Source organism: Pezoporus flaviventris, unplaced genomic scaffold (genome assembly GCF_033815535.1).
Source record: "Pezoporus flaviventris isolate CSIRO_AGI_PZ_B2104156 unplaced genomic scaffold, CSIRO_AGI_Pfla_v1 ptg000007l, whole genome shotgun sequence".
NCBI lineage: Eukaryota > Metazoa > Chordata > Aves > Psittaciformes > Psittacidae > Pezoporus > Pezoporus flaviventris.
The window spans coordinates 7,978,802-7,995,970 of NW_026892555.1; the positions used below are offsets into that span (position 1 = coordinate 7,978,802).

General features: G+C 37.4%; 1 protein-coding gene across 5 annotated transcripts in view; it reads right to left on the reverse strand.

Annotated features, from left to right (window-relative positions):
* EFR3A (EFR3 homolog A) overlaps positions 1 to 17,169 on the reverse strand; it is a 75,630-nt gene that overhangs the window by 36,944 nt on the left and 21,517 nt on the right. For all 5 annotated transcript variants that reach the window (XM_061447704.1, XM_061447703.1, XM_061447701.1 and 2 more), the window contains 5 exons: positions 16,542 to 16,618; positions 14,660 to 14,787; positions 13,744 to 13,894; positions 4,638 to 4,759; positions 876 to 1,025 (listed from right to left, as the gene is read on the reverse strand). In XM_061447704.1, coding sequence (XP_061303688.1) covers positions 876 to 1,025; positions 4,638 to 4,759; positions 13,744 to 13,894; positions 14,660 to 14,787; positions 16,542 to 16,618 — 628 coding nt within the window. The remainder of the gene's footprint in view (positions 1 to 875; positions 1,026 to 4,637; positions 4,760 to 13,743; positions 13,895 to 14,659; positions 14,788 to 16,541; positions 16,619 to 17,169) is intronic.

Sequence of the window (17,169 nt, forward strand, 5' to 3'; positions counted from 1 at the left end):
TAACATCACTTAAGGCCTAGAGATCAACAATTTATAAATACTGTTTTCAGCTTCTGTCATATGTACATCATAAAGGCCTCTGATTGTCACTTGGAAAAGCATTAGTCTTTTTTTCCGTTGAACGTGCATTATAGAGAAAGTTTCAAGCAATATTTGACAGTTGCTTTTTGACAGATTTGTTTTCTACCACCACTACTGCATTGCTCAACAAATGACAGAAATTGGTCCTGCAGTACACACAAATTGATCTGCCTTACAAGGTTGATCCAAATCCTATTTCAGTCAGCTCTACCATCATTAATTAGTTTAATTTTTTGCTAAATGGCCAACCTGCATGTAGAATCCTTGTAAGAACAAGCAAAGCCTAATAAGGCTCTCCTTATTCAAACAGCACTTCCAGAAACCTTTGTCTCTTATTCAGAACACTCTTCAGATGTAAAATCCAGATATTTCTGTACATACTGTGTGGGCCCTCAGTTTTATGCAGTAAATAAATAAAGCATGGACAGAAAGACAACTATTGATTTAGTTATGTAGTCTCAAAACCTGCTTTAGAGAAAAGACAGGTGCTGACAGTCAGAAGTATGAGAAAAGAATGAGGCTGAAGAATTGGGAAACACACCACCTAAACCAAACAAACTAAAAGTGAGAAACCTGACAGATTTAGCAAGCTGAGTGTCATGTGAAAGCCTGAAAAGCGTGGTGGTATGAGAAGGCTGCTGAGCCTACTTACCAAGCAAGCTTTGAAGCAGCTATGGTTGGACACAAAACAAACATTTAAGCTCCTTTGCATAGCTGAGATTGGTTTTAGGGAATTTTCCCAGTGCTAGCAATAGAAGTGCTTAAAACCCATGAGTGACCAGGAATAAAAATACCTGTCAATATCGTCTATTTTCTGCATGTTAAACAGCAGCGAAGGTACGATCTTGTCCATGTGCTGAGGTTCCCATATAGTTGCTCGAAGTTCATCGTTAACTGTTTTTCGAACCACTCCCTGAATGCCCCTGATTCCAGCAATCCGAATCCTAAGGAAGGAAGAAAAGGAATTAGTGAAAAGGAGAAGAAACACATCACCTCCCAGTATGGCTGTTTCCCTAGTTGACAATAGTAACTACATCGCGTGGGATTCAAATGGGTTCTCACAAGCAGTAATATGGAAATGTGGCCAATTCCTTAAGGTTGCCCATATTGCCTTTAAACGCCTTCAAAAATCAAGCAACCAAACAGAAGATGATCCAAAAGGATAAGGCTAATACCGACACTGACCAATGAATACTCAGGCTGTGTGCACCACCTCCAACAGAAGGCAAATAGGCAAAAATCCACAAGCTCTACACAATTTACCACCCATCAGTTGAAACTGTGCATAATCTCAACCTATTCCAGTGCTGAAGAAAACTGGTGTGAAGTTACCACAGCACAGCTGAACCAATATCTAGTCATGATCATGTCCTTAGAAGTTGTAATTAAGGCTTTGGATTAATTATAGCCAAGTTTTAAAGATCTGTGCAAGATTCACAGGACGGAAAGCAAAGGATTATGCTATCAAATTATGCACAATGCACAAGAGGGACTGCCACTTTTATCCCAAACCCATTTGAACGGAATTAACTGAGATCTGATCAACAACAATAAAACAAAGAAAAAGAACATTAGTTTTAGGCTGACTGGCCAAGGCTTTTTCTTTCTGTTAGCTAGTTTTGTTACTTTGTTAAAAATAGGTTGCAGGAGAATCTCTGCAATTAAATGAATGGCAAAATATTTTGTTGAAGTGGTAGTAGCAAACTAGCCATTACAATAAATGGTAGGAATAGGACTTTACTTACTGAAAACAAGTAGAAGAAAGGGTGGTACAGCCATCAAGTGAAATAAGCACAAGATTTGCTAAAACTTAAAGTTATTTCTATTAAAAATCCATCCTTCCTTTTTTAGATCTTAATTTCAGAACGAACAACACGTAACTCGCCTTTGCTCAAATTTGCTGAATGAAGATATTTGCTAGAGGAACAGACCTCACTAAACTCTGTAACACTTCTCTTTAGATTTCAATCTTTCTGTTTTTCAGCTTTTTCTGAAGCAAACCACATACATTCAGTGTGCATCTGATACCATTCTAGACCTTTCAAGACAATTTTACCAGGGTTACACACACAACAGGGAAGAAAAGGGATGCACAGTTAGAAAAGCTCTTGCTGCTGCTGCACTGCAACTACAGCGCAGTATCCAATACTGTTTTCAATACTGAGGATCTAAGAGTGACAGTGGGTTTTTTTTGCCTTTGAATTATGAGTTCTCAAGCTAATCAAGCTTTGCTGACACTGCAGGTTTAGATTCATTAAATATTAGGACTGACCTCTGCTCCTGAAAGGGATATCTCACTTTACAGGTCAGGGTCAGTTTCAGTCTCAGAGCCTACATTACCTGACTATGTGTGTAGATGATGTTCAAGCTCCCACCCAAGCCAGAAAGTTCAGTGGAACCTCAAGCTATGCAGGTGGACAGCAACTTCAAATGTCAAGCCCTCGGCAACATGGTCTAGTGTGAGGCATCCCTGCCCATGGCAGGGAGGTTGGAACTAGGTGATCTTGAGGTCCTTTCCAACCGAAACCATTCTATGATTCTATGTCTGGTTTAGGATCACCTGAATTTCTCCCCAGTCCTCATCAAGAGAATCAACTACTTGTGATATCTACAGTCTGCCACAGCTCAGTTCTTTTGTTGAATTACCTCAGAACCTCCAGCAAATTGCTGCACCAACTCCAATGACTGCTGTTCATAAAGATCTCTTTTGAAAGAGATACATTTAAGCTGTCTAAAATGAAGTAGTAAAAAGTAATATTGCCGTATATTTGGCTAACCTGAGTAAAAAATTGATTCACAGTGGGGAAAAAAAGGCCACACTTGTGTACTAGAGTACCATTAGAAGTGATTTCACGTTCTTACTATTGTACAGGAGGCTAAAAAATGAGGGTTGTCTTACTGAGAAAGGTGCAGCATCAAATTTCATCACATTGCTCTAAAGAACGTTTAGATATGTATTAAAGCAGAGATTACATTTAAATCAAGGTCATGTACAGACTTCTGTCACTAGGATGAAATTCCTCCTTGTCTATGGGTACAACAACATTGCAAACTGCAGCACAGATAAGGTGCAGGCTGACACTCTGAAGAACAAAAGATTAGCAGAGTTCTCTTACTCCTACAGCAATCACAATTTTGAGGTGTTTTAATTCTGGGGTAACCTTATGAGTAGAAAATCATACCTGATAGACCAATGTGGGATGTATTAGTCTCTTCATTCATTCCATGTCACAGCTCATTACTTATATTACCTCTCATTTGCCAGGGGCAATGAAGGTGAAAGTACCACTAAAAATCCTGAGCTGAGCTTTATATCCTATCCTCTATGAAATGTTTCATGGTAAGTAAGCAGTTTAACATTTATGTTTTAATTTCACTAAGCCTAAAAAGGCAAAATCCCCGAAAGCTCATTAAAACATTTATGAATACTGTTTGCAATCCTCAGCCTCAGGTAAATAGTCTGTACCTGGCAGAAGCCTAAGTTACGAGGTAGCTGCAGTAGACAAACTGACTTTGCCGGTGCTACCTGCTTAAGAAGTTTCCATCCCCTTTTCCCTTTGTCCCTCAATACAATTCAGGTCTTCCCCATACAATTCACATGGTCAGCCTGTAAAACCATTCACTGGAATAATCCTCCTAAAGGACAAAGGGATGGGGGCAGGGGTAAAAGTACAGGAAAAGCAGACAGATTTAATCGTAACCATTTTAGAGACACAGTTTACAGCAGAACCCTACACACCACAACAGGGCAACAAATAAGATGGCAGCAAATGAGAAATTAATTTTTTGGTTTGTGTTTGTTGGTTTGTTTTTTTCTTCCCTCCTAAGCAATGTACAAACTAGTCATTCTTTTTGAAACTGCAAACTTTTGGACAAATCCTTATGTGTCGCAGTGAACGTGAAAACAGCACACCCAAAGGGTTAAACAAACGTAAAGCACATGGATTTTTCACAGTTGGCTAAATAATTTAGCACATGGAAATAGAAAAGATGAGTATAATGGAGATGCAAATAATATAATCTGAAATGCCTTAAGTTTTCTAAGATACTCAGGAGTCAAAATACAGCTGAACAATAAGAACACATCTGCTAGGGGGAGCTGAAGTAAAACTAATCGTGGAGCTTACATAAGAATGCCCAAATTTGTAATACTAACGCATGAAGGCGTTTCAGCTTCAGACAGTCTCATACTGCAGACATCTATGAGAATTCAATTTTAATGAGTAATTCTCAAATAGCAGATTCAAAACATGCTTTTGCTATTCATATGAGTAGCCCCATTAATTTCTCAAAGGAGTTATGCAACTTGCACACATTTACAATAATAAGTAGAGCCTTTCTGGAGAGCAATTATTCAGGCAAAATTCCACTTAAATATTCCAGGAGGTTTAGCCACCTCAGATTTGCAATATTTAAATTTGCTATTTAAAAAGTCAGGCTTTTATTTTCTTCCCTATGGAATGAAATAATCCACTAAGTATCACAAGAAAGCTGTACTATAGACTATATTAACATGTTAAGACAGTTTTCTTTAAGACATACAGAATGGCACTTACTCGGTTTGTGTTTCTGGATCATGGTCACATGAATGACACATGGCACTGAATCGAGACACAAAGAAGTCATAGCGTCTGTGGTATGAAGGTGTGTCTTCCTCAATGTTGGCAAATTTGACAAACTGGAAAAAAAAATACATTAAAAAAAGCTTTCAATACTGAATTCCCCAAAAAGCATAATGAATACTAAGCTTCATTTAAGAAGTAACATAAAACATCGCATTAGGAAAGAACCCAGATCTGACAACACTTAAGTATCTCACTGCAGAGAAAAAGTTAAATTGGACAGCTTTCCTTTTAAAGCCTTTCCACTGGAACTTCATTTAGATCATCAGGAAAGGTGCAACTTCATGAGATACAACATGCTATGCAATACGGAAACATCTAACACCTCAATAGTGAGTGCCACCAGTTCACTGAATCACAGAATCATTTAGGTTGGAAAAGAGCCTTAGGATCATCAAGTCCAACCCTTTAACCCATCACTGCCAAGTCCACCATTAGACCATGTCCCCAGGTGCCACATCTATGCATCTTTTAAATACCTCCTGAGATGGTGACTGCACCACTTTCCTGGGCAGCCTGTTCCAGTGCTTGAAAACCCTGTCAGGGGAAAAAAAAAACATTTCCCAATATCCAGTCTAAACCTCCCCTAGTGCAACTTGAGGACATTTCCTCCTGTTCCTACTGCTTGTTACCTGTGAAAAGAGACCGACCCCACCTTGCTACAACCTCCTTTCAGGGAGTTGCAGACAGCAGCCCAAGCAATCAACGAGTACACTATCACTAGCAGGTTAACTAGCAACATTCTGACTTATCAAAATGCAAGGGAATAAACTTGGAGGCATCTGTCAATTCTGTCTATCTTTACAAAAGGGAAGAGGTGGAGTCAGGGAATTAGAACCCAGTCAACTTTAATTCCATTCGCAGAAAGACATTTAAAAGAAAAATCCAATTTGCAAACATCTACAAAGTAATGAAAGGGTAAGTAACAGTCAACATGGATTTGTCAAGAACAAATTGTATCAACCCACTCCAAATTATCCCTATGACAGGGAAATAGATTTTGTAAATCCAGATGAAGCAGCATCTGTCATATCTTAACTTCAGTGATACTGTGACAAAAAAATACAAAAAATCCTAGAAGGAAAGCTAGAAAAACAGTGTCAAAAGAGCACTCACGTAAGGCAGATGCAAAAGGGTTTGGAAAAAATACAGAAACACTTGTGACATCAAACTACAAAAATGTATTGAGTGAACTTCTGAGGGGGCCTGTCTGTACACAGTTACACTAGAAAATCAGATGACAGAGTGGGCTCATCAAATGTGCAAAGAACACTAAGCTGGCCAGAGCTGCAGGCACATTTGATGCCTGGTTCTTGACAAACTTGAAATAGGACCTGAAAAATCAAGAAAGCAATTTAGGAATGGCAAATGCAAAATGTCATTTTAAGACAGCTGCACAAATACAAGCCAGACACAGCTGAACACAGAAAAGAAACTGAGGGTTATAATAAGCTGCACCTTCACAGAAGTCAATGCCATTATAATGGCATGAAAAAGAAAACAATATATTGTGATACATTTGTATCCATGACACCTATGAAGAAATTTTTTGCCACCTAATTTGCACTAAGCCCTTAGATGAAGTACTGCACCCAGCTGGGGCATCACAGCTGAATATAGTGATTAACTGATGCAGTCCTTCAATTATTCAAGGGATGAACAAAGCTTTAGATAAACACCTTTTAAAACAGACCAAAAGACATTAAATTATCTAGTCTAGAGCTGCCTAAAAGGTATTAGTCTTACAAAGTACATAAGACAGCTTTAAAAAGAAAAGAAATAAATGTTTTTCTTTGTCCAATAGAGATAGAAAAACCAATGATAGGCTGATGCTGAAGCGAAGGCTGCCTAAGTCAGACATTAAAAACCTCTTCTTTCTAAAGAGAGCAGACTGCCAAAAGACCTTTTGGATTCTCCATCACAGACAGTTTTAAGAACTACAGAAGGAATTAAAAAGGGAAAGGAAAGGTTGAACAGTGCTGGTTCTGCCCTGAAGCAGAGAGCTGTCCCATTTAGATTCCTCAGCTTTTCCCCACCCAGTATTCTTCCTGCCAACTGCGAAGCACAGGCTGAGGCATTTCTTGTGCACTTTCCAAGATGTAGAACCTGCTTTTATCAGCACGTTACCCACATTCAACTAGAGAAGTCCAAATCACTTCAGCACAATCTGATTTGTGGGTAGTTTTCAAGCTGAAAGTGAAAGCTGTGTATTTCAGAAAAAAAACAAAATTACCCTATTTTTTCTACTTTTTTTTAGTCTTTTTTTTCCTGTTTTATGTAGAACACATATCCATTTCAACAGCACTAACAGTTCACCCACTGAAAGCTACAAGAACAGCTGAAAATTATACAGTTTGTAAAACTATACTCTCAGCCATCACTGAGAAAAGGAGCAAAATTGTGTAATACTAATCCATTTTACATATCCTTCTGTAGCGATTATCCTGTACAGTCAAGTGGTGACAGACACTGAAACCCCAACTCTGTACAGACTACTGCCACAGTCTGAAAGACAATCAGCACAAAAACAGAAACCATACATGATTTTCAATGCAGCGAGTTACAAAAATGATCACTGACTTCTCAAGATGTCTTACCTAGAATCTCACTGGTTTGTTTCACAGAATTGTCAATTACAAAACAGAAATAGATTTTCTAAACTTTTTTGAAGAGAGGAACCTAATTAGTCTCTACGATTTCATAAAGCACAATGTCCAGGGGTAAAAAACCCCAAGTTAAATATGATCTTAGTATTTTCCAGACATTCAAGTGTTCCAGTCTACAACAGATTCACCCAGCAAACTTCCAAAAAAGTATGTAAAAGAATAAAAGAAAAAAGTTTAAAGAAACACAGTACTGTAGGAGTGGCTGTGAAAATATTAATTCCTCCAGCATTTAATATTAGCATATTAATATTTTCTAAAACACAAAATTATTTGATTGACAGGGTCTTCCAACATGAAAATTTAATCCAACTCTATTAGCTGTTTTGCTACAAGAAAGATTTATTGCATCAAGAAACTGCTTTGTAAGGATAAATGACAATTTTAGAAAATAAAGTGGGAGGGTCTCTCTCCCTATGGACATTTTCCCTGTATCATGATGTAGCCTTGTAGCAGGGAAGCAAGCACCCAGAAGTTATACCCCTCAAAATGGCACACACATTAAAACGTCCAGAAAGGGCAAAACTTCTTTTATTTCCTCATGTATATAACAAAACAATTTCACCCACTGAACACAAAGCATTGCTGAAGCATACTCCAGGATTAGCATTTAGATGACTGAACATCTAGGCCACAGGCAAGCTTAATTGTAACAACAGTTTTGAGTTGCACTGTTAATTCAACACAGTATATAATTCCATTCCATTATAGAAATTTGTAGTTGTTTCAGTACATTTTAGCCTACAATTTCTCCTTGCTTATCAGTGGTGCTCCTGAACTGTTGCTGCTGTTCAATAAATATTTTACTCCTAAACACCTAGGATACTTTCAACCATACTTCAAATATAAAAATTATTCCACCTAAAAAAGGACAAAACTCTTATGAAAGTCCAAGCACTTGCCTAGGATATACTTAGAAAGCTTTTAGAGATGTAAACATGTCATTCAGCCACAGTAAATGCTGGCAATCACCCACTGGTAATTTATGGCAGTTTTACCAGTACAAGCATCTTCTGTATTTGTACAATACTGAAGGTACAAAAAGGAACTGACATTGGTAATATCTTATTTCTATTAATTTTGAAATCAATAAAAGTCAATCAGTATGAAACCATAGAGATCTATCATGAAATAAAGAAGAAACATATTATCTATTCAGAAGATGTCTGTTCCAGTCTGAATCAAGAAAGTTGGATATTACCAGGAAGACGGAGATTGTGTGAGTCCTCTAAGTAAATCAAGCAAGTTCTTAAATTAAATTTCTAAGGACATAATTTCTTATATGTATTTCTACTGCCTTATCACTCTCATGTAGCAAGTACAGAAGGAGAAAAATCGTAACTTTAATGGAGCCTGGATGTCTTTAAAGAAGGTCAGGTTTTTGGGGCAATTCAGGAACAATCAGCATGCATCATATTTGAGTTACAGTTATGGTATTTAAAGTATCTCCCTGAAAAAAAAAACAGTAGGCTGGATCTGAGCAGTAGTTTTTTTGTTATATTTGAGCTCCCAGTCTGTCTTCCACAGACTGCATTTTTCACAGATTTCAGATGGGGGAAAGGGAGCGCTGATACTGAGCTAGTAGATAAAACTACTGTATTTCATTCGTAGAAAACTATCACATACGGAAATATAACATCCTATAAGCAGGAGACTCTTCTAAACTTCACAGGACAGCATTAATAAGTGTGTGAATACATGCATGTGCTTCACCAAAATATACAAACAAGACAAACACTTCCACTTTTCTAAACAGGAAAGTTTCAAACACCATATTCATGCATTAACTTCACAAATCCAGTATTAAAATGATCACAAATAATCAGATAGACAGGTCAGCTGACACTGCTCATTTTGAGTTTTATCAGCATAAGATGAATAGTTTAACTTTCTGTTTTTACTTCATGCCACTTGGATGAAAATTATCCTGAATGCAACATGTACATTTGTGTAACAAAGCCACTAATGGTGTCTGGGCTCACAAGACACTTAGTAAGTGGGGCTATGAAACTGCAAGACCAGAGAGCATGAAGTGGGGAAAGCAATACGTAACTGTGACTGACCCTAACAGGACTGTCTGAAGTGACTTATTCAGCATCACTTAAATTCTAGTAGATGCAGACAGAATTTAGAAGATAATTTAATAACCTAAAGGATGAGAAAGAGTGCTTTGTGTACTTCTTTCACTTTGTACCTTTAACTAATGTAAAAAAAAGATGAAGCGGGGATCCTAGAGATTAAATAGCTCTATTGTATATTAAATCAGCACAGGTTGAGAATTGTGCTTGCACAGCCTGGAGAACAGAATGCTCCAGAGAGATCTCAGAGTAGCTTCTGGTACCTAAAGGGGTCCTTGAACAGACAGGACTTTCATCAACCTGGTCTAGTGGAAGGTGTACTTGCCCACAGCAAGGGGCTGGAACTACATGATCTTTAAGGTCCCTTCCAACCCAAAACATTGTGTGATCCTACGAATTCCACGTTGGTTATGGAATGAAAGAAACACCTTGTAACAAAGGTAAGTTTCCATCACATACTTCTACATCACTATACTGCAGACAAACAAGACAAAGAAATAAGTAATCTACTGGGAATATTTATCCTGACATTCCTTAATTTCACAGTCTTGACATTTTCTACTATTTTTACATACACACGTATTTCAATTCCACCAAAACCAACTGCTTTTATAAGCCAACATTAATAAAGACAGAAATCTTGTTATATCAGGCACTGCTCATTTCTCTGCTTGGGATACTGCTTGTCTTCTTCTGAATAAGAAGTTATGACAACCAGCAAAACAAGTCACCTTCTCATGCACAGAAAGGCAAACACTATCACTGCTGGTATCATTATTTCACTGCTCCCGAGAAGAAAGTGCCCTTCTTAAAAAAAAGCACCCAAATAACTAAAGAAAGCATTTATGGTAAATTTAAAGTTTGGTAATACTGGGTTCTACGTATGACTGCTATTTTTTAGATGAAAAAACAATATTTTACTATCAAAATACAAAGAAGAATTCACCCCATCAGCATTCCAAATTAACTTAAAATGGTTTGTATTCAACCGAGTTTTCCCAACACAGTTTAAGATGACACTTTTACTAAATGATACACCCTATTGTAACTGACCAGCTGCTCACTAAAAACATTTTCTGGACCCTCCTGAAAAAAACTGGCAAAAAAAAATTCTCTCTCATCACAAAAATTTTGACCACAAGTTCAAAGATTTTTCACCCCTGGACAGGAAGAGCAAACATAATTAATTCATTCTACCCTATTAATATAACCACTATAGATCTAAGCAACACAATTATTTGTACATGAGAGACACGTTTTCCATAATCATCAGTTACTGAAATTCTGCAAAACAGAGAGAGAAATTTAGCATTGCCATAAGCTCCTATGTAACTTACTGCCATCAGCCTTCAGATTCTGCAATACTTAAGCCAAGGAAATCTCACTTACCCCACCACATTCTTTCAGTTTCCTCACCAGCATATGCTTTCCTAGCACATGGTTAATAAAAATATCTTCCAAGATAGAAAAAGCCATTTTGAACTTCATAGACACTGCCAATTTGAAATCTGGTCTACATAAAAAAAAAAAGTAGCACTGTTCAACATGTAACAGGTTGTCCAAGGAAGTGGTAAATGCACCATCCCTGGCTGTGCGCAAGGCCAGGCTGGACTGAGACTTGGGCATCATGGTCTAGGGCGAGGCATCCCTGCCCATAGCAGGGGGGTTGGAATTAGATGACCTTAAGGTCCTTTCCAGCCCTAACTGTACTATGATTCTATGAGACCTCATAGCAGACTTGCAGTATCTGAAGGGGGCCTATAGGGATGCTGGGGAGGGACTCTTCGTTAGGGACTGTAGTGAAAGGACAAGGGGTAACGGGTTAAAACTTAAACAGGGGAAGTTTAGATTGGATATAACAAGGAAATTCTTTCCTGTTATGGTGGTGAGGCACTGGAATAGGTTGCCCAGAGAAGAGGTTGTGAATGCTCCATCCCTGGCAGGGTTCAAGGCCAGGTTGGACGAGACCTTGGGTGAAAATCTGTGGTGAGGTGTCCCTGCCCATGGCAGGGGGGCTGGAACTAGATGATCTTAAGGTCCTTTCTAACCCTAACTATTCTATGATTCTATATGCACTATTGAATTTCAAAGTATCTGCCTATATAGATTTATAATTTTTTATTAAAAAAAATAAAATCATTGCTGCTGCAAGAAATAAACTTAACTTACAAATGCAATATAGAAAAAGGTAATAGAAATTAATTATATGTAACCTGAAGATCAGGCATAAAACTACATAAATGAAAAACAAACAATTTATCTGTGATGAAAACATCACTGCCTTTCTGAAGTGATGAGAGCTTTCCAGTGAATCTCTGAAAGCCAGCTTTGGGATGGAAAATAAAGATCACCTTATAGCCACAATCTTACTCCACAACTTCTTAAGTGTAAGGGGACTATAAATTTGTATTGATCTGAAATTGAGTTTAACCTAAGAGTATTATGGAAACTTTCTAAAGGTTGCCTGACTTTTATCAGCTTAAAGACTTTTACTTTATATACGATTTATTCTTCTCTTCAGTACACATTTCCACTCCAAAGTGGTGCACCAGAATAACTACAGCATGTGAAATATTATTGAGTGCCTCTATCTCTACTCTTTTTGTTGTTTGTTTATTTCCTTCAGGAAGAGAGGAAAAAATAAGAGGCTAAATGTGATGGGAAACTTACACTAAGTCTAACAAAATTTAATTAAGAGCACAGTAGGTCAGTGTCCTTGGTAACAGACAAGCTGCTAGTGCCAATACACTTTGCTCCTCTTCAGTCAACACAAATAGAATCCATCTTTTCATCTATTAGGGAAATTAGCACAATTAGGCTGAAATTAGCTGTGGGATACTGCTGAAGAACCTCACAGATCCACTCTCCTCACAGAATCCCAACACCTTATTTAGGAAAAAGTAACAATTTTTGGTAACTGAGTTTTGTAACAGATAAACACAAATTAGCTCCTAATTTAGGAAGTCCATTAATCTGCTTTGCTTATAAAAGACTTCATTAGGAACGGACAGGAATATCAAAGAAATTACCATGAGGTGGAGTTCTGGTCAACAGAATCCGATTAGAAGTGACTTACATCTTGTACAATGAAGTGGAGGTTGGTAATAACTGTTTGCCACCATGGATTTTAAACAACTGGGAAGTGATGCACATCTTGCTATTTGGCAGCCCAGGAATAGTTCCAAAGCTATTTCCTTTAAGAGATCTCACTGAGGCATTATACAAAACAAATTGAAAGAAGTAGGGTAGTTTGGCTCAAATGTATTAAATAAATCTCTCTCTATATATATGTGTGTGTATAAAATGAAATGAGATATATGTATCCTTATTACCGTCAGTAAAGCTGTTATTTTGGGGGAGAAGGGGACACTCCTGCATCAGAGCAAGAACACTGCGTTTCACCACAATAAGGAATTCTGCTTCAGAGTAGCACCACTCTACGATGCCCTTCCATCTCCCCAAATTGCAACTCTGTTTTATTCCATGAACTGGAAATCATGCCCAAATGAAAGCCCAACTGTTTTACAGGCTCCAGAAACCCTGACACTGCTAACAATGGCATTATTTGTTTACTCATGTAAAAGCATTCAAACAGAGTTAAAATAGTCCACATCACAATCCAGGAACTTGCGAAATTTGTACTGCACCACCTGGGAAATACAGCAGTTAGAAGGCAAGTGTTACAGAACTAGAATACTGATTGCAACCACCACTCTATTTGGAAAATCAGATCTCCAAATCTTCATTTTGACACTTTTACTTATGCCCGTTAAGCCTGGATCTGAATCCTGAAATATTTAAGCTACTAATGGTGAGGTTGTAACACTGAATATTTTAACCCCCTGGCTAATTTTCAGCTAATAGGAATCCTTCTGTGTAGTGTCAGTGCTGTGGAGAAGGATGTTATGTCCTCCTTCCTACACCTTTGCTCTCACTGCTGGAGAGTTAAAAAAAAAAAAACAAACCCACCACTCTCTTACCTACACAATGTGTCCAGGAGATCTGTTTAAAGATCCAAAATATGAACTCTCAAACCAGTTTTCCTGTTCCTTCCAGACAAAATTATTTCTGCAGGGGATGAGCCCAGACACCAAAAGACATTTTATAGACTGGAAGGAAACAGAGTCTGCTTCCAGCTGGTGTCTGGTCTGTGTTTGGGCCAAATGGTATACGCTTACACATACAGAAGCTTCTCAATTCATGGTAACTAGCAAATATTTTGTGACTTCTGAAACCACTTTCCCATAGCAAATAAGCAAAGCTTTACTCTGATTTGATTCAGCATCTCAATTTACTTACAGAATTAGTTCCAAGAACTTGAAGCTTTGGTTCTCCTGATTCCAAAAGCTTGGCCACCATATGAAGAAAACTTTCCACAAAGGGCTTTATGCTTTGAGAATGGCAAGCCATTAGGAGCTGGTCTAATGCCTCCATGGCAATTAAAACATACCTGAAAAATAATAAGACATACATAAAGACGTGCTACATGTATCATTACTGCAATTAGCTCAAGTTAGGTCCTTAGTACAGCAAAACTTAGAAAAGAAAGAACAGAAGGTGTAGATATCCCGCTGTCTAAAAATTGAAGTTACTGGTATTTCCTACATTCATTTTTCTTTTCTTTTTTCTTCTTTGTTTTTGGGGGGAGGCAGGCAGCAGTGAAATGAGTGTTTTTAAAAGGGATGTCATAATACTTGGTAACAGAGTAAATATAGTCCAGTTATCTTTCCTACCACATTTTATTTTAACTTCTAAATTCCAGCTTTCTAGTCTGCAGATCCTCCTTCTATCCAAATCGCAGTCTGGAAAGCCATGCCCCTGGACAAGCAAACAACATGCAAAGTAAGTAGAAAAAAAGAGTAAAGAAAGCAGTGACCAAAATTAATTACCCTAAACAATGGACACTTACTCATTCTATAAAGTTTCTGAAAATAGCTTTTGACATCATGGAAAGCCAAAACTGATGGCCTGTGGTGGATGTTGCCTTTCTTTTCCGAATCCTGCTACTTCTTAGACTCAGTATTTTCCTACTCCATTCTCACATTCTTTAAAAATCTTTTCCCTATTTTGACTCCATATTCATTAAAATTTGAGCTCAAGTAGGACTTAAGAGTATGAAAGTGTTTCAAAGATCCCATTGAAATGCAATTTAGCCAAAAGGGCTGAAAAAACATGTTAACATCTATTTCTAAATGCTGCAACTTATTTCCTTTACCCATAGCGATGTCTGACAACATCTCTGCTCAGTCTCTCTGCTAGGTAAGCGCCGATTCGATCCAGCTTTTCTGGCGCAGACACTGCATAGAAAGTCAGCTTCTCCATGTCAGCTTTAACAAGACCATCCTAAAAGCAGACATACAAAATACATAAAGCAAAAAAGTTCACAGAAAGTATAAAGCTTTTGAAGTATTTTTCCTTTTGCCTACTCAACATTTAAAGTTTTGAGCCATACAGATGGGAACAAGCTATTGAAAAAACACCGAACAACCCACAATTTGAGCAAAATTGTCATCAGCTTTGCTACAAAAGTCAGCAACATAAAAAAGTACAATATTTTTTAAAGAAATAAAGCAACTATTTCTCCCATCTTTTTCTGGGGGGATGGGAGGCAACACATGACAGGTATTCAAAAGAAATTATTAGTGAGACATATCGTCAGTTCTAAGACACACTTTTTTCCTATTGGTACAATATAATTTTTTGCTTTTCCCCTTCACCTCCCAGAAAGCATATCTGATGAATAATTTTGACACTACATACAAACAAGATTGCACTTTAAATATTTTATTTGCCAGTGTCATATCTTGGACAAGGCTGACATACAGGGTACCTGAAGAATAACTGTATAGAACAAGAGCAAAGATTAGCATATTAGTTCCAACATGAAATGTTGTATTTTATACAACCCGAGGCTGTAGTTGTAACTACCAAGTAAGAAGGATAAGGCTTTCTGTCTTTTTCTTTGCAAATAAATTACTTTGAAGCTTTTAACACAATCATTAATTAATACATTGTATCGAGCAAGTCTTCTCATGTTTCTCTCTAACACAGGCAAAAACCATCATGGCCTGGCTTCATCCTGCACTAAGCCCATGAACATTAAAAAAAAAATAGAGCCTAAGGAGTGCCATCTCAGAGCTCCTGAGTCAGACTAAAGCTGTAAGACTACAACTGTAGTAATTCTGGGTGTTTCTAAACCTGTACCAAGCAAGCAGATTAAAACAAATAAATCTATGAAACCATGTTGTTCCATGCCTTCAACACACTGTATCTGCAGAAAACATTTCCCTTGCAGCCAGTAACATACATTTAGAGAGTAATCAGTACTCAGTAACAACATATTTTAAAGAAAAGCCCACATACTTTGTAAGCTATAAGGAAAATGTTATACAAATGCTGACTGTTCTGCTTGCTTCTGCTGTAATACAGGAGAACAAGATCTGGTAACACATTTAAAAAACTACTGCAGCCCATACATAAGCTCTTGATCAGTGTGAACCATCACATGGTTATGTACAGATACATGCACTGCTGCTTATTTTCAGAGAGTAAAAACCAGGCTTTAATATAGCACTGAGACTGTTCCAGTGTATATGAGTAACTGGAGAAATTAAAACAAAACAACCAAAAAAACCCCTTTTGGATCACAACAGTCTACAGAACAATAAAAACTTACAGTCAATACATCAAGAGTTAGGAAATTAAAATCTTGTAGAAAATCAGAAAGTGTGCACACCTGCAACCACAGAACTATAAACAGTTCTTAAGTACATACGAAACTAAATGCTACCTCTGTTGCAGAATACCCTGCTTAATTAAATCTCTATTTCTCTGAACAAAACGTCCTAATTTTACTCTTCAATATACACAGCCCTGCTCTGAGAAGAGAATTAGACTAGATGATCTGTAGAGGTTCCTTTCCAGTAAAATTGTTCTGCTCCGGTAAATTGACAGTTCTGCTAACTTCTATTAAAGCTACAAAGTGCTAAAGCAGAATTTACTGTAAAAAAATTTAAAAAAATTAAAATATAAAGCATTAGTTAGTAATCAATTTTTTTCAAATATCAATCCCTTAAACTTTTAAAGTCATCACTCACTTTTGGATCTTCAGGAAATATGTTGTCTACCAGACGCTTGTAGCGAGGTCTCAAAGCAGCACAGCAGCAACACACTCCTGCAGAGAGATTCACCCAACAGAATTGTTTTAGGAACTCTGGTGTTTTCATTTGAAGTGACTAGCTGACAAGCAAGGAGGAGAAAGAGTGAGTTCAGCTTCTTGTTACTACCAGCAATAAAGCAAAATGAAGGTAATTGAAAACGACCGAGAAGTCAAATAGGCAACGCTACTAATATAACACAAGAGGAAAACATGCAAGCATCTTGGGTACTAGAAATGTACCTGCCATCCTAAAAAATACACAGGCAGAAAGATAAATAAATTTAGTAATATTAAAACCAAGAGTACTTCATTTGCTGTGTCATCTTCATTCTGACTGATCACCATTTCAAAATATATCTAAATGTATGTTATGTTCACTTTTCCACAAAGCCAACTATGAAGTTTTACAGGCATATATATAAAGCAATAGAAACCACAACATGAAACACTAGCTTCAATATTCCACTATTTCACTGGCCATCAGGCAAAAGACAGTCACTTGGAGAAAGGAATTTTTCTGATCTCAATTCTACTCTACTAATAATACACTTAAAGATCATCAGAAC